At 52.0% G+C, this 25,504-nt stretch overlaps 2 protein-coding genes across 2 annotated transcripts; both read right to left on the bottom strand.

Annotated features, from left to right (window-relative positions):
• Positions 1 to 2,576: 2,576 nt before the first annotated feature.
• Positions 2,577 to 11,470, bottom strand: TMEM11 (transmembrane protein 11). Its single transcript, XM_065850777.2, has 2 exons — positions 11,358 to 11,470; positions 2,577 to 3,513 (listed from the first exon to the last, which is right to left on the bottom strand). The coding sequence occupies exons 1-2, from the start codon at positions 11,420 to 11,422 to the stop codon at positions 2,997 to 2,999; spliced, it is 582 nt and encodes a 193-aa protein (XP_065706849.1). The 5' UTR covers positions 11,423 to 11,470; the 3' UTR covers positions 2,577 to 2,996.
• A 2,578-nt stretch (positions 11,471 to 14,048) lies between these two features.
• Positions 14,049 to 23,248, bottom strand: NATD1 (N-acetyltransferase domain containing 1). The gene is made up of 3 exons (XM_065850985.2): positions 23,040 to 23,248; positions 17,841 to 17,959; positions 14,049 to 17,320 (listed from the first exon to the last, which is right to left on the bottom strand). Exons 1-3 carry the CDS (start codon positions 23,134 to 23,136, stop codon positions 17,204 to 17,206), a joined length of 333 nt encoding a protein of 110 aa, XP_065707057.1. The 5' UTR covers positions 23,137 to 23,248; the 3' UTR covers positions 14,049 to 17,203.
• Between the last annotated feature and the right edge of the window lie 2,256 nt (positions 23,249 to 25,504).

The raw sequence follows: 25,504 nt of genomic DNA on the forward strand, positions 1-25,504 counted from the left end.
CCTACTAGTAGGAACCAAGGTCCGGACCCCTGTGTGCATCTACCAGCATTCTCCATGTGTGCTGCCCTGTGTGTGCCGCCTGTGGGTGCATAGCTGATGACAAATAAACTACATCGCTATGAAATTAATCTTTTGCTCTACTGCAGCTCCCCACAGCAGGTGACATTAGAGGAAGGGAAAGCAGGAGGGCTTTGCTTTTTTCCTTTTCTCTCTGCAAGGTGCTATTGTACCAGTAGTAGTTGCAGAACAACATACATCATCCCAGCCCTCTTTACATCACCTGCTGGATCCACACAGATTAGTCACCGCAAACCTCCAATCAACAGGCGTGCGGGCCCAGCAGGACCTTCTCCTTCACAGAGCCTTTTCTTGACCGCTGCAGATCTAGAAACGATCTCTGAGAATCCATCCCAGATCATGCCAGGACATGTTTAACGAACACAACGCTGCTGTTCAGTTAGGACATGCTCTACCGTTTTCACTGAGGCTGCGGTTGCAAATTTGGTACATAAAGGCCTGAAGCTGAAGTTACAAGTTGAAGCTTTCACGTTTATGTATTTTTTCGCTGTTAAGACAGGAAACCAAGACCTTACCTTTTCTCCCTCTCCACAAGGGGAGTTTCTCTAAGTGGCAGTTGTGTTTTTTCCTCTGTGGTTTCCATGTTCAGGTTGTCACCAAGCATGTTACCTGGGTTATCACCAATATCAATTAGGAAACAAGCTCCTCCACCTCCATCTCTGTCCCCTACACCTCAGACAGAGTGAAAGCTGTGGTTTTAAACCAGACCTACCTGTTGTGACAGCCTACTCTTCACCTTTTTCTCCTGCAATAAGAGACCACAGGAAACTTACTCATTTTTAACTCGTCTTTGATGCCAGATGTGTATTCAGGGAGCCTACCAAGGGTCAGTCCTTCTGCCACAGTGACTGTTACAGCCGAGGGAAAGCTTAACACACGCACAAAAAAAAGCACCCAGGACCACAGAGGTTTGGTGGAGAAAATGAACTAACAGCCCTGACAATTACTGTGCATAGATTAAAAAAAGAGCAGGAATGTCTTTTGTGTGGCTAGCACAAGAATATTTGTGGTGTTGCCACCTTCTGCAGCAATAAAGCGCATATTAGCTATAGCAGATCTGCCACTCATTTAAAATTCATCCACTAGACAGGACTTTAGGAAAAAACAACATCAGAATTGAAAGGCAGCCTGCCCAGTAGTCCTGGCCTAACCGCAGGAAGATGAAGTAGTTGCATTTCTTCCCCTCCTCTGCCAAGGCAACTGTACATTGTTGCTATAAATAGAGACACACTGGATCCAGCTCATTTTAACCTTGGAGGGAGACAACTCGGCCACTGTACCAGCAAAAGGGCTGTTGCCACCTAGAAACGTCTGGATGCCACCAAACGGTCCCCCAGCCCATGTGGCTGCTCAGGTACCACGTACCAAACACTTGCACAGAGCTCCCAGCAAACCCCGTTTGCCCAGCAGACACAGAACCGGGATTCACACCGCGCCTGCCCAAAAGCTGCATCAGCAGAAAAGCACAAGCTGGAAGCGTGGCCAGAAGCGCCTGCTGCAGGCTGGAGGCAGGGGGGGGCAGTTCGGAAAGATAAAGATAGAACTACTGAATTGGGTTTCTGACCTCGTGGGACTCCCGTCCAAGGTCAGTGCTTCAGCCGCGGGGGCCGGGACTGCAACCAGCGCTAGAGTTAAGCGCTACACCTTTATTGTGGGCTTTGCTCTTGCGTGCAGATCGTAACAGTTGAAGCTGTGCCAAGCTGGCCTTGCAAATGCAAACCGCACCTATTTTTCAGCTGGTAGGCGGAGATTGGAGAAAACGAGCCCTATCTTTTTAAAACATAACTGGCAGATCTTGCAAAACAGTAAATGCTTCCCATTCTAAGAACATGATTGACAGTTCTGAGCTAAAAGATGAATTAATGCACAAGAATGAATTCTAAAACTCCAGATAACACAGTTAGAAGATAAAAATCACGTGGGTGCCTCACATCAGTAGCAGGGGCTCTAGAAGCGCGTGCTCCCAGCAAGAGCAGCGGAATTGGGCAGCCAGGGCGCAGCAGCAGGAACAAAGCTGATTTCCCCCTCGGCAGCACCCGGTACAACGCATTTCGGTGGGAATGTATCCATGTAAGGAAGAACTTGTACAGGAACTGAGCGGAATGTGTTTGTAGCTGGAAACTTTGCCTGTGATCTCCCTTGTGCAGAGAAGTAACGGTTGGAGGAGGCAGGGGAGCAGAGGATTTGGACACCTTTAGCCCCAATGTTTAAGCAATTACCAATAAGATATAAGCACCCGGGTAACAAGTAAGCCCTTTTCGAGGAAACACAACTAGTCAAGCATGAGGGAAAGCAGCGCTCTACAGCTATTCCTGCAACAGATGGCTGCGGTTAAGTAACATGGATGCTGCTGCCATGTGCCATAGACAAGAGGAATATCAGGTCACACATGAATACACAAATAATCCCCATCACTGGCCCTCTCATAGCGAAGCCTCCAGCCTCTGGAAGCTCATTATACAAGGGAACTATGATAACAGTAACAAGAGAGCAAAAGCATTTGAAATTCTCATCCTTTAATGGTCAATGATAACTTCTGGCTGGTTCTGTGTAATACAATTAAACAATAGACTTAAATGTTTCCAAAAAAAAAAAAAACAAAACAAAACAAAAAAAAAGCAGCTCTCACACCCCATCTTTCTTTAGCCTCCTTTAGCTTCCTTTCACCGACATTCCGCTGCTGGATTGGACTCCCATGGCCTAACGTACAGCTCTCAAGTCACCACACATCCACATCTTAAGTGTAACGAAGAACTGAAAAACCTTGGTGCACCAGTGATGTGTTATTTTAAAAATAACAGCTCTATTAAACCAAATCCTTCCCAGTCTCCACTGCTTCTCAAAGAGGAAAAAACAAAATGTTACTGTGGGAGTCTTAATACACTTGTCTTTGTGGGTTTCTCTCTTCCCTGCTGAAGTCATACGGCGTAGAGTTCGTAGATCTTCTTTACACAGTACACCAGGGCAGCGAGTGCTATCGTGTTGTGCAGTCTCTTTCTGTGCAGGTCGTCCTTCCTCACCAGCACCACCGGAGTGGAGGAGGTGAGCGTATGCAGGGGCAGCCGGGAAAGTTTATAGGCATCGTACTCGACTTGGTACTTGCAACAGGGATCAAATTGCCAGGAGATACCATAAAGGGTGCAGCACGCCACACTCAGCACGCCAGCAGGCAGGGAGATGTAGTGAGAATAATCGGCTGGAAGTGCCAGAGGGGTGAAGAGACAAGTGGTGCCCGCTAACACAGCCGTCTTGTGCAGGCAGTTCCCAACAGTGATCCAGCGAGCTGTCTCGTCCCCGATGCGAGTGGGCTCTATCACGATGTATTTGTACTGCGCTTCCAGGGCCTGCTCCAGCTCATACTCAAACTGGTCCTGAGCGTTCTCTCCGTTGTAGATCTCGTGCACGATGTAACAGTCCGTGGAGGACAAGGTGACCCTGCGAACAGGAAAGGCGGAATTAAAACTACGGAGCTTAAAGACAGACTTTTCAGCCACCCAGCTGTGAGAACAGGAGAGAAAAATTCCCCAAATTAGGTCAGCCTCTCAAGGTCAGTCATTGCCTCTGCCCACCAACAAGCAGCTGTTCAAATCCAGATTCATTTCACATCAGCTAATTATGCCTATGGTACATAAGTCATGCCAAAAAGAGCCAACTGATTTTTCCTTACCTTTTTCTAACTTGGAGGAATTAGAACATTTAGAGAAAAGAGGATCTTGTTAACAATCCCGATCTGGTTCCTCACACCAGTACCTAAGGGCTTTCTCTAGAGATATTGGAAATGTCACACATTAGCGACCACACCACAGCAATGAACCGTACAGACTTAAGGAGTTTCCACAGAAAATAAGATAACCAGCTCATCCACCAAGAGGGCAAGTTGCACTGGAAGGCTTTTGAGAGAGGAAGCATCTTCAGATGAAGACGTTTGGTTTCTCCCCACAGTAACTCTCTGCCACTGATGCAGCTTGCTATTTAGTCCTCCATAGTAAATCCAACCTAGTAAATCCATAGTAAATCCAACAAGGATGGCCAAGAAACACTGCTGAAAGGTAAAAAAGGCAGCGGAGCATTCTGAGACCGAACAATTCGCTCCCTCTGCTGAAAAGGGCACAGCAAAGCAATAAAGCAACATGTTTTGAACACAGGCAGGCTTTACCAGTGAAGCCCAAGAGCTGCTCGCTTTACCTGGGAGCACACTCGCTACTGACCGGGGATTCTTGAGACTTGTACGTCCCCTGTTTGAGCAGCAGCTTTTTGCTACCTAAACCCACACTGATTTCCACCTTCCCTCCACCCGGTTCACACACATCGCCTTAGCTGAAGCTACATTAACATAACAGACTGCTACAAAATACGATAATGACCAATTACCTGCACAGAGGATAAAAACCAAACCATTAGAACAAGGCAAAATCCTCTTGAGCAGAAGAAATAACTATTTCTGACACACTCGTGCTTAACCAGGGCAACACTGAGCACGTGGCCTCTGAAGGATATAAATATCTAGCAGATTCCTTTAGCAGAAGGAGAACAATTTGCACACATATTTGACCCAAGCACAGTAGACAAAATAACCTCATCCCAGCAGCATTTAGATCCGCCTGATATTGGAAGACAAGACACGGCTGAAATGGAGAATGAAAATAGCACTTCTTGCTCCATTAGTACAACAGTACTTATGTGCATGCACTGGAAAATAAGGGAGAGAAAAATACATTCACAAGCTGCTGCGTTACCAGACGTTACCCTTAATGTGCAGCTCCATCCGTGCTGCAAAGGGTATCGCGCAGTGACCATCTGTAATCAAGAATATTGTTACATTTCAAGCTGTTGCCAGAAGTAGCTGCTTTTGTCATCAGCAGCAAACACATCAAACACCAGGACCCAAGACGCACCAGCCTCTCTCAAAGCAGAGTAATAAGCCATTTTATTAAAAGTCTGGCTGGAATTTATATAAACTACAAGGAAAACTCAAGTTGCAAGCCAGTTATTGAGTTCTCCGCAGTGCATTTCCCCCTTGGCCTGTTCATGGGTAGAAAGAAAAATAAAAACCCATGTGAATGCTGTTTCCCAGGGGCTTCTTTAAGGCCATTACCTTGTCAGACATTGCTTGGAAAATTCATATTAACTCCTTAGCATAGGATGTGGTGGGTTCTGACATTCTGTGGTGAACTGGCAAGTATTTAAAGAAAATTTTGAAAGACAGCACCTATATGAGAATTTACACTTAGTTATATTAGAGGTGTAGTACTCAGTTATCAGCTAACACTAAAGAGTTCTTCACAAAGAACCAGGTAACCAGGTGTTGCACTGCTATGTTAAGGACACCGCTGGTAATAGTTTCTGCCAAGGATTTTTTTTGCTTGATCACAACTGTACCAAGTGCAGCTTCTTCCAAATCAAAAATTCCAGTTTCATTACAGATAACACACCGAGACTTAAGGTAACTCTGTAAACCAACACCAACAGACTACATGAAACCGCTGACTAAGGCATAATGACTTCAGGCAAAAGCTACTGCTGAAAGGCATTTGCAAGCTGGAAGTTGACCCAGACCTAAAACAACCCTCCAGATAAAATTAGTATTTCCTACCAAGGAGCATTTTCAGCATTTTGTAACCACTAGGAACATGCAGCGTGGGTCTGAAAAACAGAGAAACAGAATCCAAATACAATAAGAACTCTGCAGAGGCTTCAGAACAGCACGACAACCTCATCACCCTGGGATCTCCCTGTCATCGAGAGAAGCAAAGCCATTTCTTCTCTGTCTGTAGAGGAGCCATGGGGAACTGGGCTTCTAACTCCAGGAATTAAGTCAAATAATATGTTATGCGGAATTTCTCCAGACTCAGCATCGGGATAGGTGGCACTACCAGCCTCACTTCTCCCCGCTCACATCTTGCTGCTCTTCCTTTGGAATATCCCTTCTTGCCTTTCACATGTGCACAAGCAGAACTACAGCACAAGCAACAGCCACGTCTCCAAGGGAGCAGGAATCCGCCTCTGGTCAGAGGCAGCGCTGTCCATCTCTTCTGGAATCTTTTGGCTTACCAGGCTCTGGGGCTTTAAAACAAAGTCAAGAAAAGCACCATCATCCTAAGCCAAAACAAGCAGATCTTAAAATATGTCCTGTTGAAAAAAATCATTGGGAAATAAGCAGCACAAAGGCTTCATCCTTGATGGGGTCTGGCCCCTTAACTATGCTGTTTCTCTACATCAGTCCTCTAATATTGGAATAAATCTCCATCACAGCGCTCAAGCTGCAAATGGTAAAATGGGCAATCCAAAAACAACAGAGAAAGCATGAAAAACTAGCTGCTCAAACAATAGGACACGTAAAGAATCAGTAACATAAGCAGAAAGTCTCCATTTCTGTACCACAGGAAGTGGAGTTTATCATGTTTTATTTCCACTCCCATCCCCAGGAGGATGGAAAGCTAAAAAGTGGTTTGTTTTCAGATTATATAGAAAGAGACACAGATGAGATGTGTGGGCTTGAGAAGGTTTTAGACCTCGCTGGCACACAGAGAAGGACCTGACACAGCCTGTCAATTGAACACAGCAGCTGCACACGGACAAATCCAGTCATGGCAGTTGGATTTGCTCAAACACTGGAGGCTATGGAGCTTTTGGAGCTTGTCCCCCACGCCCCAGCGATAACGAACAAAAATGCAGAGCTATGCAATCAACTCCACACTGGCATCCACCAGTTACGACGTGTGGCAATTTCATTTAAAAAAAAAAAATCAATTTTACTGAAAAGAATAATAAATAACCGGTGTCAGAGAGGATCTAGTTCCAGAAGTCATAAAATGCTGCCACGTGTTCAAAAGCCCAGCACACCATTTACTAGCCAGACCACAACCTAAAAGCAATTGTTAATATTATTCAATCGAATTATTTTCTAGAACCTATCTCCCCACCTCAAAAAAGGGAGCCAAGTTAAAAAGTTGTACAGCTGTTTTGTTAAGAACAGTTCTGGACCTTATATCCAAATAGTTTATTCTATTGGAGCTTCGTGCATTCTATACTTGAGAAATTTTATATTTCTCATTCCTGGTGCCAACTAGATGGGGACTGTCCCAGTACTCAACCATTCAGCACAGCAAGATGAAAATCACCTAAAAGATCACTGATGTAAAATGTTGGTATTGCCAAAGTTATAAACAAGAAATCGGTTGTTACCAGAGCTACCACCAGCAGGAGGGGCAGAAGTGTCTGTCTTAGCTATAGGGCACGCTTCAAATTACATTTGGATTATCTTCCTAACATGGGAATATCGGAGCATGGCGGGAGCGGGGTGCTGCGGGTGCCTGAACAGCAACTCCAGCACTTTCCCAGGTGCAGCCCCAAAGCAGCTCCACTTCTCTGCCTCCAGCTCAGACACAGCCTCGCAGCTGCCTCGTGAAACAAGCAGCCTGTTAAAAATAAATCACAATTGGAGCCTCTTTACAGAGGAAGAAATAAATAACTTCAAAGATGAGGCACAATGCCACTCCACGCGAAAAGAGCTTTGGTTTTGCCAGGTGCTAACTGGCAAAAAGAGAAACAAATGAACGGAGTCCTGAAAACAAGGCGGGTGAAAACAGCCCGGGAGAAACCTCAGCATCCTTCTACCACTGTCTGCTTGCAGAGGAGAATGTCTGCACCTCCCCAGCGTGCTGCCTGCAGCCCAACAGTGTTCCTCCAGGTGAGGACTTCAAGTTGTCCAACTCTCTCAGTTCTCCAAGAAGTTCAGAATCACAGTTAGAAACAATCTGCACAAAGCACAAGTACAGTTCTGTGAAAAAAAAAAAAAGTTACTTTAAAACCCCTCCCATAACATTTAGGTCAAGTTTGCTGGGTTTTTTTTTTAAGAGAAGAATGTTCCTAGACAACAGTATTGCTCAGGGCACCAAACACATTAAGTGTAAATGAAGACCAGTCTGATCAGTAGTTTTAAAAAAATAAGGAAAGGCTTGCAGTGGTGTCTCAATGCCCATCAGGAGCAGCACACACGCACACTAAATCTGGTTTAGCAATGCAGAGGGATTTCACGCTGGCTGCGCAAGTGAACTGCACAAAAAAGACATTACAGATGGCCAAAGCACAGTGTCCAGGGTCGTTATTAGCAACTCAGCCATGCTTAAGTAAGTCAATAAAGTCAAGGCATAACAAATACAAACACTAAACATCTCTTCCCCCACATAAATCCTTCTTGAAATTTAATTTCAAGACTAAGGAATGAGCTGTGGTCTGGCCTTAATTCTCAGTGGAAATACTCTGCCTCAACGTTACATTCAACAGTGTATTTTCCTACTCAGGAGAGCTCCAGGGTAAGTACTAACACATCCAAGCTTAAACACCTGAAGAATTGCTTCTCTGCTGAACATCCACATGATCTACCAGTCTCAGGCCATTCGCCACGGCTGTCAGGCCTACGGCTTCTTAAAGGTTGTCAACGCACGCAGGGGAAGAACGGGAAAAACGTAGCAATAAAGCAAGACTTTCATTCCAAAGATGTACCTTAAATACAAATAAGAAAGAAAACAGGAGAACACGGGTGAGAACTTCAAGCAGGTTCGGCAAGGGAAGGCAACACTAAGGAAAACATCACCAGACCATAACAAACTCCAGAGCAAAAAGAGGTGTCAATTTTAAGTCAACTAATGATTAGCCAGGCTAATGGAAATAGGTCAATCATTGCTGTGAGCAAACAGAGTACCAGAAATCTGAGCAGCGCAGGTAGTGAAAGGAGAGATCTCGGCGAGGGCGCAGAGAAGCCAAGACAAGCAGTGGTGATGACATTAAAGCTGCTCTTTCTGGGGTTTGTTAGAACATCTCCCGGGGGAACAAACGGCATTTTGTCCTGTGCTCTGGCAGTCATCGTGCTGAATTTTATACAAAAACACTAAGTACAATTCAGTGTCTGTTCTGTATAAAAAACTTGTTTTGGTCTACAGATTAACAATTCCCTTTAGACAGTCTCCATTAATGAGTCTATCCAGAATGAAGAAAACCAAATATTTAGTTGGTTCTCTTCAGTGTTTTGGGTTGTTTTCTTTAACCTTATTATTTCATCACCAGAGCGCCAGCTGGAGTTCACAGCCAATATCCTTTGAAATTCATGTCCTTACATTTCGCCCTATTGAGGAAAGCACTTTTTGACCAATGACAGACTTCCTTGTATCAATATAGTCATTTATAAAGGGATACAGTCTCCACAGACAGAGCTGCTGGATTTATTTTAAATGAAAGCTGGTCTAGTCTAATGGCAGACAGTATTTTATTCAGTACTGCATCTCCTCACACCACCTCCCAACACACAGATGCCTTTTAGACTCGCTGGCTGACAACTCCAAAAACGCCTTGAAGGAGCTTGTTTATGCAGAATGTTGGATTAGCATATTCAGTTTAAAGGAATGTATCTTTGGACAAGAAACCTGCCTGGTATAAGAAAACCGTATTCACCGTCTAAAAAGCAGATGTCACCATTTGATGACATCAGGTCTGTCAGAACTGCCTGTTACACAGTGCGAGTCGCCAGCAGCCAAAGAGGCGAGTGGGGGCAATTTAGGATCAGCCACCAATCCAGAGAGGCAGAGGCTGGGTCACACGTATCTCCCGCTCTGCAGTTGCAAGGAAGGAGAAGAACCACGCTGACATCACCCAACACCTATTAGAACCATGATCTCCTGTCACATTTGTAAAGTATGACACTGAAAAGAACCACCATCTTTTGACAGGGATGGTGAAACTTTGGTCAATGTATCTGTCCTTCTGCTACTTCTGTGATTTCTTACACTTCGCTACATAGTTTTCATTGCCAAGGGAAAAATAATACATGCTGCAGCTTCATGAAGTAACTCATGTTCATGAATAAGCATTTTTGATCATAAGATCAAGAGTAATCACAGCTTTAAAAGCCACCTCAAATTACTATTATATTATTGTACAGGTCACAGTTTAAGTTAGAAGGTAACAACTCACTGTTAAAACTGCATCAATTTTCAGCCTGGTAGAACAATTTTCATTGAAGTTATTAAGTGCTCTTCCCATATTTCTTTTTCCTTCACTTCTGCTGGCAGGACAGGTCTGCTGCATGAAAACACTGAACTCCACACCTCGTATGTTAACACTGGGGCAGGCGCCAGCACGGGGTGCAGACAGCTTTACCACTGAGCCGGGTGGTATTCTTAGTTGTTTATAGAACCTACACTGATGCAGTAATTCCATTGGCTCCTTCAGTTCAATTACTTTAAAATTCCCTGAACACAGACAGCATTCCTGCAATTCACATTAGCACCAGAATTTTAAGGGCTGCTTGTGGCTCTCCTTGGCTACGTAGATCCAACACCATCAAAAAGAACGGCGCTGAATTACAGCAAGGGAACAAAATGAGGCAAAAGCCGCAGCAAAAATTATGAGAGATATTAAAATCTCTAAGTAAGGCAGCAGAACAAAAGAAAAACCCTCACAATAAAAACGCAGCAGATTTCAGCCGCTGCTGGTTGCATCAGTCAGCCCTGGGGCAAAACAGGGAAAACGCCAACATAAGGAAATACAGGATTTAACTACACATTTTAAGTAGGTAAAGAACTGTGCATACAGATTTTAAAAGTAGCTCAACAAGCTTTTCCTCTGTCTCTTTTTCCTTTTTTTTTTTAAAGTTACGATTCACAAACTTCTACAGCTACTCGGCAGGCAGTTCCAGCACGTCCTGGCTGCTCCTCCGGCCTGGCAGAGGCAAAGACAGAGCGTTACCGAGCGCTACCGAGCGGCACCGGGCGTTACCGAGCTCCCTGCGAGCGCCCGAGCCGCAACAGCCGCCCGCCCCGGCTCCGCCGACCGGGGGGAGCGCGGCGGCTCCGGGACCGCCCGCAGAAGGGGAGGTCACCCTGGAGGACTCGTCGCTGCCCTGACCGCCTTTAAAAATAGCCGTGGAAGGAGCCTCCCCGGGGCCGGCCCTCCTCCTCCCCTGGGCCCCGAGCGCCGCATCCCCGCGGCGGGAAGCGCTGCGGCCGCCGCCACCCTGCGGGGCCGCGCTGACCTTCCCCGGCCCGGCCCGGCCCCAGCTCCGCGCCCCCCCGCAGCGGGACGCCCGGCGAGCCCCTCCGGCCCGGCCGCACCGCAGCGCGGCCGCCGCCCGCCCTGCCCGGCCACGCTCCCTTCAGCGCGGCTCCCGCCCTTGCCGCGGGGTCGCGGGGAGCCCCGGGCGGCTGCAGCCCATCTCCTCCCCCTTCCCTGCCCGCCCGAGGCGTCCCAGCGGCCCCACAGTCTCCAGCCCGGCCACAGCTCACCTCTCCCGGCCGCCACCACTGTTGGTGCTGCCGGGGCCAGCGCGCCTCCTTCCCCACGCCGCCATCTTGGAGACACTCGGCTCGCAAATGTCTCCACCACCGGACCCCAGGCCCGCCGCGCTGCCCGACGGGAAATGTAGTTCGCGGGGGCTGCCGGGACCACTCAGCAGGCGGGAGGCGCTCTCAGGCGCGGACTACAAGTCCCACAGTGCCCCGCGCCACCGCCTGGCCGCGGGGGCTCCTGGGACGCGTAGTCCCCTGGGCTGGTGCGGGGGTGGTGGGGCCGGACGGGGACTGTGGCGGGAGCCCGGGTGGTGTCCCCGGCACCGGCGACGGGCAGAGGAGCCCCACGGCCCTTCTCTTGGCCTCTCCCGCCGAGAGGAGCGAGCCGGCTATGGGCGGGGCCCCGCGGCGAGTCCCGGCCTGCCCCGCGGCCCCGCCATGAGGAGGTGCGGCCGGCGGTGCGGCCTCTGCCGCGGGCGGTGGGGCCCGGGCCGGGCAGGAACGGGGACAGGCCGGGTCAGCTCTTGACTTAAGTGCCCCAGAGCCGGAGCGTTGGCCTCTTCTCCTGCTTGAAAAGAAACACGATTTCTGCTCGCAGGCGGAGGCCTGGAGAACCGCCTGCCAGCAGCACCTCCCTGGGAAGATGTGGGGCTTGTGGGGTCAGTTTAGCCCCTTCAGGCAATTCTGAAAGAGGAGCAGGGAAGGGGGAGGCTCCACCACCACTCCTCTGGGGAGGAGCAACATTTCATAGCCAAACGCTTCACAGGACATGAAATGGAGGTTTCCCAGCTCCCCTGGATCCAGCAGCAGTTGATCCTGAAGGTTTCAGGGGGTGTCCCAGGACCCCCTGCCCTCAGCAGGGTCACCCACAGGGATGTGTGTCAGTGTTTGGATGCTGCATCTTCGGGGTCCTTGTGCCTCTTCAGGGCCCTCTCTGGCTCCCAGCTCTGACTCGTCTCAGCAGATTAACCTTTTCCTCACGAATTTGTTTTCCCTCAACAACCAGCAGCTCCTGGCTCTGCAGCCTCCCCGTTCCTGGAGGCACCGCTGTGCTATCCCATCGGAGAGCACAACCAGTGCAGCCAGGTGTTTTGGAAGAGCACAGGGCTGACTTTGCATCTCCCCTTCCTAGAAAATGCCTCTTTTTGACATGTTATTTCCAAATGATGTAACTAATGAGAACAAGCCCATGGCTGCCTCCACATCACGAGGCTGTGCTCCCTGAATGCAAGACCCCACCCCACCTCTGCTTTCTCAGCCATAATTTGGGGTTCAGATGTTTCACTGGAGGTAAATGGTGCATTTGCACAAAGAGGCATTTGGGAAGCACGCCCAGCCTGGCAGAGCAGCGGCTTTGCTGGGACAGGCTGGAGCATCGGCCTGTCTGGAACGTGGAATGTAAACAGAGCGTGTTACCAGCAACAGCCCGGCTTGGTGCTGCCACCCAAACCTGCCGCTGTCTCTGGGGAGGAGCAAAACCCACGCTCCTGCTGGGTCAGATTGCAGCCCAGGGGCCACTTGTCACATTGGATCAAATTGTAACTGTAAATAAGCTGTGCCCCTTCTGCCCACCATTTACCCCAGTCCTGGCATTTTCAGCTATTGAAACTCTGGCCTCAGCCTGCATAGCTCTTACCCGACTGTAGGAAGCGATGTAAACTTGCTTGGGCTGTGTTTCCAGGGCTGAGGAGCGCTGGCACCAGGAGGGAAGCACCTTGTATCCCTCTGAGTCACCTGGACAGCAGGAAACAATTCCACCAGCTGGCTATTTAGATGTTGTCAGGACCTAATGTTTGCAAACATTGACTGATGAACAGAAGCGCTGAGCACCAGCTCATCAGAAGCTGCACTTGCAGGATAACTCCTGAAGACTGTTTGGCCTGAAATCTTGAGGCAGGACTGGTGAGCGTGAGCACGGATGGATCAGCCGGCAAAGGAGAGGAACCGGTTGTGATCCTGCTCACCCCAAGCTCTGTGCAGTCATCGCGGTGCCAGCCAACTCTACGATCTGAAATAACATTCACCAGCTCCAGCCTCGGCCTCCCAGTTGGTTTGCAGTGGGAACATTGGGATCTGGTGCTCCCTGATGGGAGACGGGTGCTGCAGGGAGCTGGCAGCACCCAGCGCAGGTGACGAAAAGACAACAGGTCACAGGGAGCTGTGGCCAGCACTGGGATTGGGACCAGGATCCCTTTCTCCTGAACCCAGTGAGGGTCTCACAGGCCCCCCATCACCCTCACTGCCTGGATGGCGTCCTTCTCATGCAAGATCCTCTTCCTCACAAGGGAGAGAAGCAGCATTTTCTAATTTTTTTGGAGGGGAACATTAGGCAGTAGGAGAGTAGCTGCCAAGTACGCCCATGTGCAGATCTGCCTTTTCTCTCACCTCTGTGACACCAACGGATGCACGGCAGTCACTGCCTAAGAGCTTTGGGGTTAGATTTGTTAGAGGATGTTTTTTTTTTTCCAGGACGAGAAAAAGATTGCTTGCATCTATCTAGAAAACTAATATACAGCAAAAATCATACCCTGGACATGGACTGAGAACAGAGATGTTTGGTAGGACTTGTGAAACGGTCTCTGCCAAAGTGACCTGGCCTGGTGGTGACAGAGCTGAGGGTGCCTGAGGTCCCCTGGTCCTGCAGTCACCTCCTCCAGCCTCCCACCCAGCACAGCAAACTGCTGCGGGTCAGTTAAACCACACTTTTTATTGTATTGTATTCCATGCAATATGTTCATGTTTTATAGTATGACAGAGGGAGTGAGTAAAGATAAATGTTAGACATAAACAAAAGCAAAAAGGTCTTTTGTAACAGGTCCTGAGAAGGAAAGGCACATTGTAACCACCGAATTCAACAGAACAGAAACCTCGGACAGAGGAAGACAATGCTGGAAAGTGGACGAGGGAGGGGGTGTTTCAAGTTGGGTGATGTGGAAGCAGGTTTGACAGCAATCTGCATTTCCCCACCCACCAAGGTCTGCAGTTCAAATGGGTTTGGGGAACCTCAATATTCAACCAAACCACTTCCACACTGCCATTGCTGGAGAGAGTCCAGGATCCCCAATTTCTCCAGGCTTAAGTCAGCACCAAGGGGCAGGTCAGCACAGGACTCCAAGCTCCTTCCTGCAGAGACGAGCTGGGCAAAGGTGGCTGGTGGAGAGGCAGGAGGGACAGCTGCCCACCTCCTGCCACGCACAGGAGCACCGCGGACCTCGGCATCGCTGGTGACCTGTGGGTATTGCTATTCACCAGCATCAGAGACCGCAGGGAAGGGATAGCTGAAGTGAAACAGTTGGCACGGACGCTGGCACACGTCTCTGTCAAGTCAGACACTGGAGGGATTGTAGCACCTCAAAGGGAAGCAGCAGCAAAACCATGTGTTGTGCCTGATTTAAGGCAGCAATTGCCACTTGGAATCCAGCACCAGGAAGCACAAGGGTCTTGCCAGAGCAGCATGAAGGGCTCCAGGGCCAAGGTTGGACGCTGGGACCCTGCCCGTGCAGTGACCGCAGCACGGCCCTCAGCAAGCCGCTCTCATGCAGCAGACACAACAGGGATACTTCTGGGAACTGCCACGCAGTGGAAATCAGCACAAAACCAGGGCAGAGGCTTGCATATCTTGGCTTGCAAGAGAGGAGACGGTTCAGCTTCACTTTGGGATCAAGAGCAGGGATGGTTCTGTCATCACTTGACTATAACAGAGCCAGCTCCCCGCTCCAGATGTTGAAGTCCGTTTTGCACGCTAAAGAGCAAACATTTACAAGCCCAGATTTCTTCTTGAGCCTTTTTTCTATAGTTTGTTACCTGCAACCTTTTCCCACTCCCTCTAAACCATCTTGAAGGTCACAGCCAAGCTTAACTAGGCAGCAAGAGGGCAGACACATAAACATCAGCCCTGCTGCTGCCTCTTCCTGAGCAGCACAAACCAGAGCTCACTCTGTAGCTGTGGAAGGATGGAGTTCGGGAAGTTTTATTCAAGGCTGTGGGCAGAGGGCTGTGTTATGTTGGTGGTGGGCAGCCCACAAGCACAGGCAAGCAGCAGGGCTTTGCCTCAAGCCAGGAGGAACAGCTCAGTGCCTCCACAGCTGAGATCAGGCACAGGGTCTCCATCTCCAAACAACCCAAGCAGGAGAAAAAGTTGTAGGAGCTTTTGCCTTTGCTGCAATGGACTTTGCACGGGGTGCTGGGAGAGAGCTGAGCTGCCCCTTGGCTGGGGCTTCACTCAGTCCATGGCACAGATTGTAAACTTTAGTCCCTGCTGAGAGATAAGCTAGGTCTGGATTTAGCCTCCAGGTGAAAGGCTCTCTATCTCATTCTGCCTGGCTGCAGTGCCCAGCAGCTGCCCAGAACAGAACCATGTCTCCCACTGCAGCCCAGCTCTGGGACATGGCAAAATCCCAAGAGCTCAGGGGGGAAGATGCTCTGGGGTCTAGCTCAGGCCTTGGAAAACCTGTGCTCAGGCCTTGGAAAACCTGTGCTCAGGCCTTGGAAAACCTGTGCAAGGCAGGACAGGCAGCACCCTGCTGTCACGGTATCACCTCTACATCTGACTGTGGCAACACTGAGCTGTGCTACGGGGTCATCACCCGCAGAGGTAACGGCACAAGGTGAGGGGGTTCTCCCTGCTGCTGCTGGGGACCCCATGATGCTGCCAGTGCCCGGGGTTTGAAGCTGCGAGGAGGCCAGCAAGCCGATGGGTGATGCCCCAGCCAGGGCTTCTTTCCAAAGGCCGTACAGAGAAGCCATCAGCATCCAGGCAGAGGCAGGCGGCTCCAGCACCAAACCCTGGAGATGGGCCAGGACCGGGAGGCCTTATCCTCGTTGCTCTCAGTATGTGATGATGGCTCAAGCCTTATGATCTGTGGCACAGACAGGTGAAGAGCTGGAGTCAAGGGAGACGGGGGGAGCCTTCCTCTTCAGCTGCAGGAAACCACCCTGGTGCCTGCAAAAGCATTGGGATGTCCCTTTATCACTTAGGCCAGGGCTGGCCATCGCGGCTGGTGCTCTTCTCCTGAGCAGGCTCTGTCCACAGCAGCGTGGACAACTCCAACAGCAGGGAGCAGAAGCAGGAACGAGGGCCCACAACCCTGCGGCGATGCCACACCAGGGCTCTGTGCAGAAGGCTGAGCAGGAACTGCCATCTCCAGGGAGTAACATTTGCTACTCTGCTGCCTTTCCTCCTCAGCACATTCGTGCTGCATCTGCTCCACCACAGCCTCAGGGCCGAATCCTGCTCCTCACATGGCTCCTGTCTCAAGGCTCCAAAGTGTCACCATCCCAGTGTCGCCACAGCTGGTGCAGCAAAGCCCCCAAGGCACCACCATGGCCCATATCTTCTCACCTGTGCCCCACGTGGGCTTGGGCAAGACCACGGGGCTGGGGCTCTTCCAGCACCTCCTTGTGTCCCATGAGGCTTGATCCACAGCATCTTACCCACCTGCCAGGAGGAAAGGGGAGCTGGTACCCCACGACCACCCCTAACCAACATCCCCCAGCAAGTTCACAGCTGGTGATGCAGAGAGGAGAAGATGAGGCACAGAGCAAGTCATCTCCTGGTCTTGTGATGGAGTTTGGTGGAAAAATCATCCTCTTCCACAACCTGGCTTGAGAAGAGCACTGGGGGGCACCACGGGTGCTTGGAACCAGCCTGGTCCAGGAGCCACAGCCAAACTCACACGTGGGCAGAGAGGAGGTTGTGCCCACACTCATGCACCACACGGACACGTGTAAAGAAAAAAAACTGGGAATTGTGAGTGTGGGATGGGGGGTTTCCTGAGACTGCAGAGAAGCGAAGGCCGCGTTGAACAGTCAGGGACAGGCGCTGGTGTCAGAGCTGTCCTGCCTTAAGGCTGCAAGTGTTCCAGGTACTGCGGCAGCGGGTTCTCCTTGACGTATTTCTGAATGTACCAGCACGTCAGGTGAGCTTTCAGGTCCTCCTCCACCACAAAGTCCAGGGCTGCCTGCAACCAGACAGAAAGGACAGACGGGTTACAGCCGGCACTCCCAGCCTACGCTCTCCTCTGAAAGCTCCCGGGGGTCTGACCTCCTGCACCCAGTGCACCCCCCTGCTGGGGGAAGCAGGAGGTTATCATAGAACCATAAATTTGGTTGGAAGAGACCCATAAGATCGAGTCCAACCATTACCCCACCCCTGGCACTGCCCCACATCCCTGAGAACCTCATCTCCATCTGTTCAACCCCTCCAGGGATGGTGACTCCACCACTGCCCTGGGCAGCCTGTTCCAATGCCCGACAGCCCTTTGGGGAAGAAATTGTTCCCAAGATCCAACCTCAACCTCCCCTTGTCCACATGTACCACCTGCATGAGGCAGGTGGGGGTGAGAAGGAAGTGGGGAGAGCATGGGCATCCTGCCACAGCACCCCCATGCATGCGATGCCGATGTGACAGGGCCTGGCTTCAGCCAGGGTCTCTGGCCACGGCTGGGATGGTGACAGGGGAAGGGGTGGCTGGGGCTGTACCTTTGCGAGGTGCTTGGCGATTCCTCTTCCGCGATAGGCGTCTGGCACTTCGGTGTGCTGCAAATCCACAATTCGCTTCCCCACATACTCATAAAGCAGAACCGCCTTGTCGTGGCAACCTGGGGGATGTAAGAGAAGGATGAGACTCAGGATGTCTCCAGGGAGCACAGGACAAGCAGCTTTGGGACAGCTATGCCAGCCCTGCACAGCTCCTGGTGCCTGTGGGAACAGCTGTGGTGCTGGGTGGTCTCATGCAGGAAAGTTTCAGAGATCATCCTTCCAGTGACATTTAGGATCACAGAATCACTTTGGTTGGAAAAGACCCTCAAGATCATCCAGTCCAACCATTAACTCAGCCCTGGCACTGCCCCATGTCCCTGAGAACCTCATCTCCATGTCTGTCCAACCCTCCAGGGATGGTGACTCCAGCACTGCCCTGGGCAGCCTGTTCCAATGCCCCACAGCCCTTTGGGGAAGAAATTGTTCCCCAGATCCAACCTCAACCTCCCCCAGTGCAACTTGAGGCCGTTTCCTCTGCTCCTGGTGCTTGTTCCTGGGGAGCAGAGCCCGACCCCTCCTGGCTCCAAGCTCCTTCCAGGCAGTTCAGAGATCAGAAGGTCTCCCCTCAGCTCCTGTTCTCCAGCTGAACCCCCCAGGTCCCTCAGCCGCTCCCATCACACTTGTGCTCCAGCCCCTTACCAGCTCCATTCCCTTCTCTGAACTCGCTCCAGCGAGGCCTCCTCAAGGTCTTTCTTGTCGTGAGGCACTCAAAACTGATGCCAGGATTTGACACACCTGTTGGTCCCCTTGATGAATGAGCAGGATCTGTTTGGCTTTTCCAAGCCCCTGGACCTTGTCTACCCAGCCCTGGATCAAGGCCAATGTGCCAACATGACACCTTTACGGTAGGAAAGCACCTGGGAGGGGTGGGATGTGCTGATGTGGGACTAAGCAAAAAAAAAAAGGAAAGGGAAGAACAGGACAAAGCTGACCCAGGTAACACCCAGTTCCTTTCTCTCTACAGCACTGAGGTTTTTGCTGTGGCATATAAAACAGGACAAGACTTCTTGGCCTGATGTTGCAGCATTTGGACAGACACATTTTGGGGAAGATGCCAGGAGAGATGAATCCCACAAGCACACAGGAAAGCGCAGACGGGCGTGCAGGGGGGTTCTGCCCACACATTTACATGCAGACACACACACAGGCTTCCTGTTGCAACACCCTGACCTTTCTCACAGCCGTTCAGTTACAGGAAAAAAAGTTTCAGCACACATGTCAATCTGAGAAGAGCCAATAGCATCCCTCATCTGCAGAACCTGAGCTTCTGTTTCCAACACAAAAGCAAACATTTCATTTCTAGCAGGCTTTTGTATTTGAAAGTGAGTTTCAGAAATGCCAGCTTCCAATCAAAGAGACAAGCTTGATTAAATCATGGAAACCTTTCCATTCCCTCCAGTGGTTATCGGAGGGTGAAGGGCTGCAAGGTTCACCTACATGTGCTATGTGTTTACCTGAGCTCAGTGTGCTGGAGGTGGGCAAAAGCCCTGAAACAAGCCAGGATCCCAAAGGATTTCAATTCTGTGAAACAGCATCCTGCCAGGATTCTCCGATGCCGTGGCCCAGAGCCTCTGGGAAAAGGAGGGTGAAGCAGGTTGTACCCCCAAACCAGGACTGTTCCCGTGCTCTCCATGAGCACCTCCAGGCACAACCCTCCATTTCTCACCAAAAGGCCACCCTGGGGCCAGAGGGACCAGACGAGGGAGCAGAAACACTTCACTGCAAGATGATGCTCTAAGAAGCCAAAATTTCTGCTACGTGGTACCTTAGCACGGGGGGCTGCTCCCAGGAAAGGGAACATTGCAAAGCTGGGGGAGCAGGAAGCAGCACTGACCCCATGTAGGAACAGCCCAGCCCCAGCTTGCTGCCATTTGCCCCCAAAGAGAGAGAACACGAGCAGAAGAGGGATGCTGCATGCTGCCCTCCCATCCATCTTGTCCCCTTAGACTTCAGGACGGGGATTTTATCAGCCTGCACAGATTGATCTTAGCAAAACAGGCCCCATGGGCCTGATCGTGATGTTTGACTCGCAGATGCTCCCCAGTGCAGCAACTCGGTGTCGAGGCCACCGCGAGCGAGAGAGTCTGAGCCGATGCAAATCAGCCCAGGGAGAAAGAGGAGCGAGAGGGGGCCATGCGATGAAAACAGCAGCAGTGGCAGCGCAGCTGGTCCTCAGCCCTCCCTCTCTCCCCCAAACCGCAGGGTGCATGGGGAAGGGGAAGCTTTTCTGGGAAGTGGGTGCTGGACCAGGTCTAAACTTGCTCTCCACAGAGGGTTTTTACTGGGAACAGTGGCACAGAGCTCCCACCCCAGCAGGGTGGGTGGTTTGGGCTCAGCTGCACCGCTAGACATGAGTCCCCAAGCCAGGTGGCTCGTGAGCCTTGGGGACAAATCCCGAGCCTGTCCCCAGCCCTGAGCTGAGTAAGGGACATGGCAGGCATCCAGGAGGACACAGGCACCCCACTCCAGCCTATCCTTCGCTGGTCTCTTCCCCCAGGTCATCCACGGTACCTGCCTGGCAAGGGGATCCCGCAGCACAGCAGGACCCGTCCCCCAGCATGAGGACATGCCCCTGTCCCTCTGTGCTGACCCCAGCCCACAAATACACCACTGTGTGCCCAGCGAGGAGCAGGGCAGGGGCCTGGTGAGGCCTGGCTACCTGTGGGACGATTTCTACACTTGGTTGCCAGCCTTTGGAGGCAGCCCCTGAGCCACAGGGCTTATATTAACCCATCACAAATCCAGCTGCGCTTCTTTCTACCCCCTTCTCTGAGGCATAACGAAGCTCTGTGAGGTCTGGTTATAATCAGCTTTACTTTCAGCTTCTCAGTGCTTCTGGATCTGGGATGCAAGGAAAAAGGGAATGTGTTAAAGCAAAGCAGCTGTTTCTACCATGGTTTTAGGAGCCACATGCAGCAATGAGGGGTGAGAGGGGAGCAATGAGTAAAGAAGGGAAAGATGGGGTAACCCAGAAAACACCAAATGTAATTCATCTTCCTTGGGTAAAAGGAGGGAGTCCTGACATGAAGTTACATGGGGGCACAGAGGCAAACATGGGATGAGGCTGAAAACAAACACCTTCACAACAAGCTCACAGCTTTCACAGTGTTTCTGGCCTCTTACTACAGGGATTTCCATAAAAATATCACCATGGAAGGTTTTCAACCCAACATGACATTACCATAAACGGCAAAACCATCAGCCCAGAGACCAGCAAAGCCTGGCTTCTTTGGTCCACAAGCCCAACACAGCTGTGTTTTCCCAGACACCACCCACACTCGACAGCCAGCTGAAATCAGGACCCTGACACTGGAGACAAGGTCACCCTGGTGCCCACCAGCAAGCTGCAGGTTCACCCCAAGAGCTGCTGTTCATCTCTAGTGCAGTAACATGGGGCAAAAGCGCTCTGAGAGAGACACACAGGACACACTGACACTAAAATCCACACCTGTCCCATTTCTTGTCATTCCCCTGAGTGGGGCAGAGAAAACCTGCCAGCACATTCAGTGCCACTGATGCTCATCGTGCCAGGAGCGGTGAAGGGAGCGGCCCAGGAAATAACACCCCGCCACGCATTCCCACAGACCGGTTATCTCCTGAGCACCGTCCAGGGCTGGGCTGTTATCAGCAAATGCCTGACAAGAAGGAGAGACGATCACCCGCCCCGCAGGGATGTTAGTCAGCCCAGCAGCAGGACTCTGCTTCCCTGAACTCCCAGAAAAAAACACCTCCATCACTGGGATCCACTGGGAACCTTGGGGAAGACTGTAGTGGTCCCCTCCTGAACCAGGAGGTTTTATACCGATTCGCGCCCCACTCCCACCATGGGTTCTACAGTCAATTCTCCCACTCTAAGTTTATCCTCTGCCGACCCCACTCATGCCCCTCAGCCATCAAATGCTACTTGGCCCACAGCGTGGCTGGCAGAGGTTTTATTTGGCAAACCATGATAAAAAGATTACATTTCCCTAACAACTGTTGGTCCTTAGCTCTCCCCTCTATTTTGCACAAGTACAAACTTTGCCGACAGCGACAACGCTGTTACAGCTCCCGCGATGGCGGCGGGGACCCGTCACCTGGGACCTCGTTTGATCTCTCCCTGTTTGAAATAAGCAGTTGGTGAAATTGTTCTCTCCGCACCCAGCACGCACGTCTCCTCCTTCCTTGCTCCACCGCTGCCGAGCCTGCAGCCGGCACTTTGTAATTAGTGGTTGGAATTAAAAAAAAATAAAAAAGCGGGGGGAGAAGAGTCTAAAATAAAATCCAGACCATTCCTGTTGTTTTATTGAGAATGGCTCCTGCAGTCTGTGTCATTTTTTAACTACCCATTTTATTTTTTATTTTTAAAAGGCAACTACCCTGCAATTTCTGTAGGATGGCAAGGCAGCCTGTTTTCCCCGGAGTTGTTCTCAGCATGACAAGCAAACAGGGAAGAGGCTTTGGGATTGTGGAATATTTGGGATTAACCATTAAGAGGACAGCTGGAAAAGAACTGATGTGCCATAGACAAATTTTAGTGGCACTTACTATTTTTGCCCGCTCCACCCGATCTGTGACAGAGCTGTTGGGGATTGGCCGAGTCCCACAGATGCCAATAGCAGTTTGGCTCCGTGCTGGGGGTCCTACCGACCCAGGTGCTCAGCACCCACAGCACGGGGGCCCTCGTTGGCCCCTCGCACCCCTGAGAGGCTTCCCTGCAGGAGTCCCAAACCCAAGGAGCCATAGAACAGCTCAAACACCAAGCCACGTCCCTAATGCCAACTTGGCACAGCCACATCACCCAAAGGCACCTGCTCCTGTGGGGACTGAGACAGACCCCCCAAAACCTGCCTGGTCACCATGGGGCTCCACACCCCATAACCAAGCAAGCCAAGACCCCCCCAGACCTCCCAGGATGAGGTTTATGGGGAGGGGTAGGAAGGATGTGGGACATCAGCAGGAACCAGGGGTGCTGGGGAAGGTACAGGGGGAGTCAGAAGAGTATTGGGGGGACAAAGCAGAGGGGGGGACACACACGGCTGCGGGGGGGACACGGGCTGGGAAGGGGAAATGAGGGACTGTAGGTACTGCGGGGCCCCAAGGAGGCAGAACCGAGGGCAGAGCGGGGCAGGGAAGGTACCGGCGACCCCCGCCTCTTACCGTTCAGCCGCACGGTGAACTGCCGCCGCTTCCGATCGTGCTCCACCTGGATGGGGCAGCCCTGTTCCAGGAGGCCGAGCGGCGCCGAGTGCGCCATGGCCGGGCCGGACTGGGCCGGGCCGTCCGGCAACGCGGAGCCCCCGCAGCAGCGGCGGCAGCGACGGGTCCCGCCCCGGAACCCCGAGGGCGGCGCCGGGGGAGCGGGGGGAGCGGCGAGAGCGGCCGGGCCGGGGCGGCGGGAGCCGCGGGGGCTGCACCGGCGCGCGGCCGCAGGAAACCAGCTGTGCGCCACGTGCCCGCGCACCAGCCAATGGCCGCGCCGCCGTTTTGTTTTGGTACGGCCGCCCGGCTCTTAAAGGGGCCGCGCACCACCGAGAACACCGGAGCGCACCGGCGAGCGTCGGGCGCGGGCTCTGCTGATCTGTATTGGTGCTGGAGTGGCGCAGTGGTTTACTGCACTTGTACTGGTCCTGCACTAGTTTACTGGTCTTGTACTGGTCCTGCACTGGGTACTCTGGTTTACTTGTACTACGTTAGCATGGCGACGCTGCCCCACTGTACCATCTGCTCTACAGGGGCTACCGTACTGGGAACCCTGCCCGTGTACTGAGTTCTCTGCACTGGTGTACTGGTCCTACACCGGTGTACTGGTGCTGCGTTGTTGCTGGACTGGTGCACCAGTCCTGCCCCAGTGTACTGGTCCTGCACTGGGTACTCTCTACTGGCTTACTGGTACTGCACTGGAGCCCGGCACGGGGGCACGGGTGCTGCCCTGCTGTGCCACCTGCTCTACAGTAGTTATTGTACTGGATACCCTGCTCAGTACTGGGTTCTCTGCACTGATGTGCTGGTCCTGCACTGGTGTACTGGTGCTATGCTGTTGCTGCGCTGGTGCACTGATCCTGTACTGGGGCTGCACTGTTGCTTCCCTGCTGTACTGGTGCTGACGCGGCACACAGGACTGGTGCACCAGTGCAATGCCAGTGCCCTGCGCTGACACTGCGGGGTGCAGTGGGAGCCCCAGGTCACTGCCCCATGTGGTGCTCTGTCCCCCCAGGGCCAGGCCCTTTCCCAGGGCAGGGGCTCTGGCGGTTCCCCACTGCAGGGCCAGGTCACATCCCATCACCCTGCAGGACACAAAACCCCAGAAAGCACCAGGGGGCTGGTCAGAGTGGCCACGCTGCTGCACAAACAACCGGCTTCAAGGTGCTCGTCCCAGAGCTTCCAAAAGCAAAGGAAACCTTGTGCGCCAGCTGTCACGGGACACCACAGATGCCCGGGGGGGACACAAGTGCCATAATCGGTGTTTGTGGGATGGTTGCGCTAAGTGCACCTTCAAACGCAGAAGTAACCTGAGCTCCACATACTGCATCGTGTACATCAATAAACTCAATAAACTTGGTGCGTGCACCACGTGCAAAGCTGAGGGAGGAAATCGGGGAGGTTGTCTCCATGTCTGCGGAGTGGTACCACCAACACCTGGATGTATTTGAACTGAAAGCTCTTGAAGGCAGGAGCTGAGCCTGTCCAAGGCATCTGCATGCTGGCTGCACATCGGGGCGGGCTGGTGGCTGCCTGTGCAACAGGAAAAGCAGCAGCCCCTAGAATTAATCTGGAACTCTTAATAGCTCACCAGCAGCTACTCTGCACCTAAATACCGTCTCATGTAGCTTGGCCTGTTTACTCATTCCTTTGGCTCCTGCTCCCAGTGAAGAGTCCATCAGCTGATTAAATCATCAGGCCACTCAGTTTGTTGTGTTTGTGCTGCTCCGTCGGCCGGTGCTGGTGTCGTGCCCCTCGGGGTCATGCTCTCTTGTTCCCACTGGGGATGAGCGGCTGCAGCACCCACCAGCCTGCAGACATGGGTGTCTGCTAGGAAGAGAGCTTCGTTACCCTTTCCCTTCTCCATGAAAGGCTGAAAAATGTTGGTGGTGAGATGTTGTCCTTCTCCTCATCCTTTCCCTGGCAGCCTTCACTCTGCTTGTGTTTGCACGCCGTACGATGGGGCGGGAAAATCAAGGCAGAAAAACGCCCAGAGCAAGGGAATGCGGGGGAAGGCAAAAATGATGCAAACAGCCAAGTACAGCTGGGATTTTGCAGGGAGGAAGGAGACGAGTGGCACAAGCCTGAGGGCAAGGGGGAGCCTGGGGCAAACGGAGACAGGCTGAATTCTGCACCCCCTTGGAGCTGCGAGGTTGAGCAGGTGCCCTCCAGCGCCCAGCGATGCTCGAGGGAAAGGCAGTCACTGTGCTGGGAAGCCTGAGTAAAGAAGGGAAAGGAGAAGCAGGTTTTGCACAAAGGGGGGCTCCCTGATGGCTTTCTTGGTGCTTCCCCCCGTCCCGATCACTGTACTGGGGGCATTGGGGATGCCCCATCCTGCTGTGGGTGGGTTTCCAACCCGGGCATGGCACAGCCCTGCAGCGAGGGGCCAGTGCCGATGTGTCAGGTGGTCTGGGATGCACCCG

This window comes from Patagioenas fasciata, chromosome 15 (assembly GCF_037038585.1).
Source record: "Patagioenas fasciata isolate bPatFas1 chromosome 15, bPatFas1.hap1, whole genome shotgun sequence".
In the NCBI taxonomy this organism is placed as follows: domain Eukaryota; kingdom Metazoa; phylum Chordata; class Aves; order Columbiformes; family Columbidae; genus Patagioenas; species Patagioenas fasciata.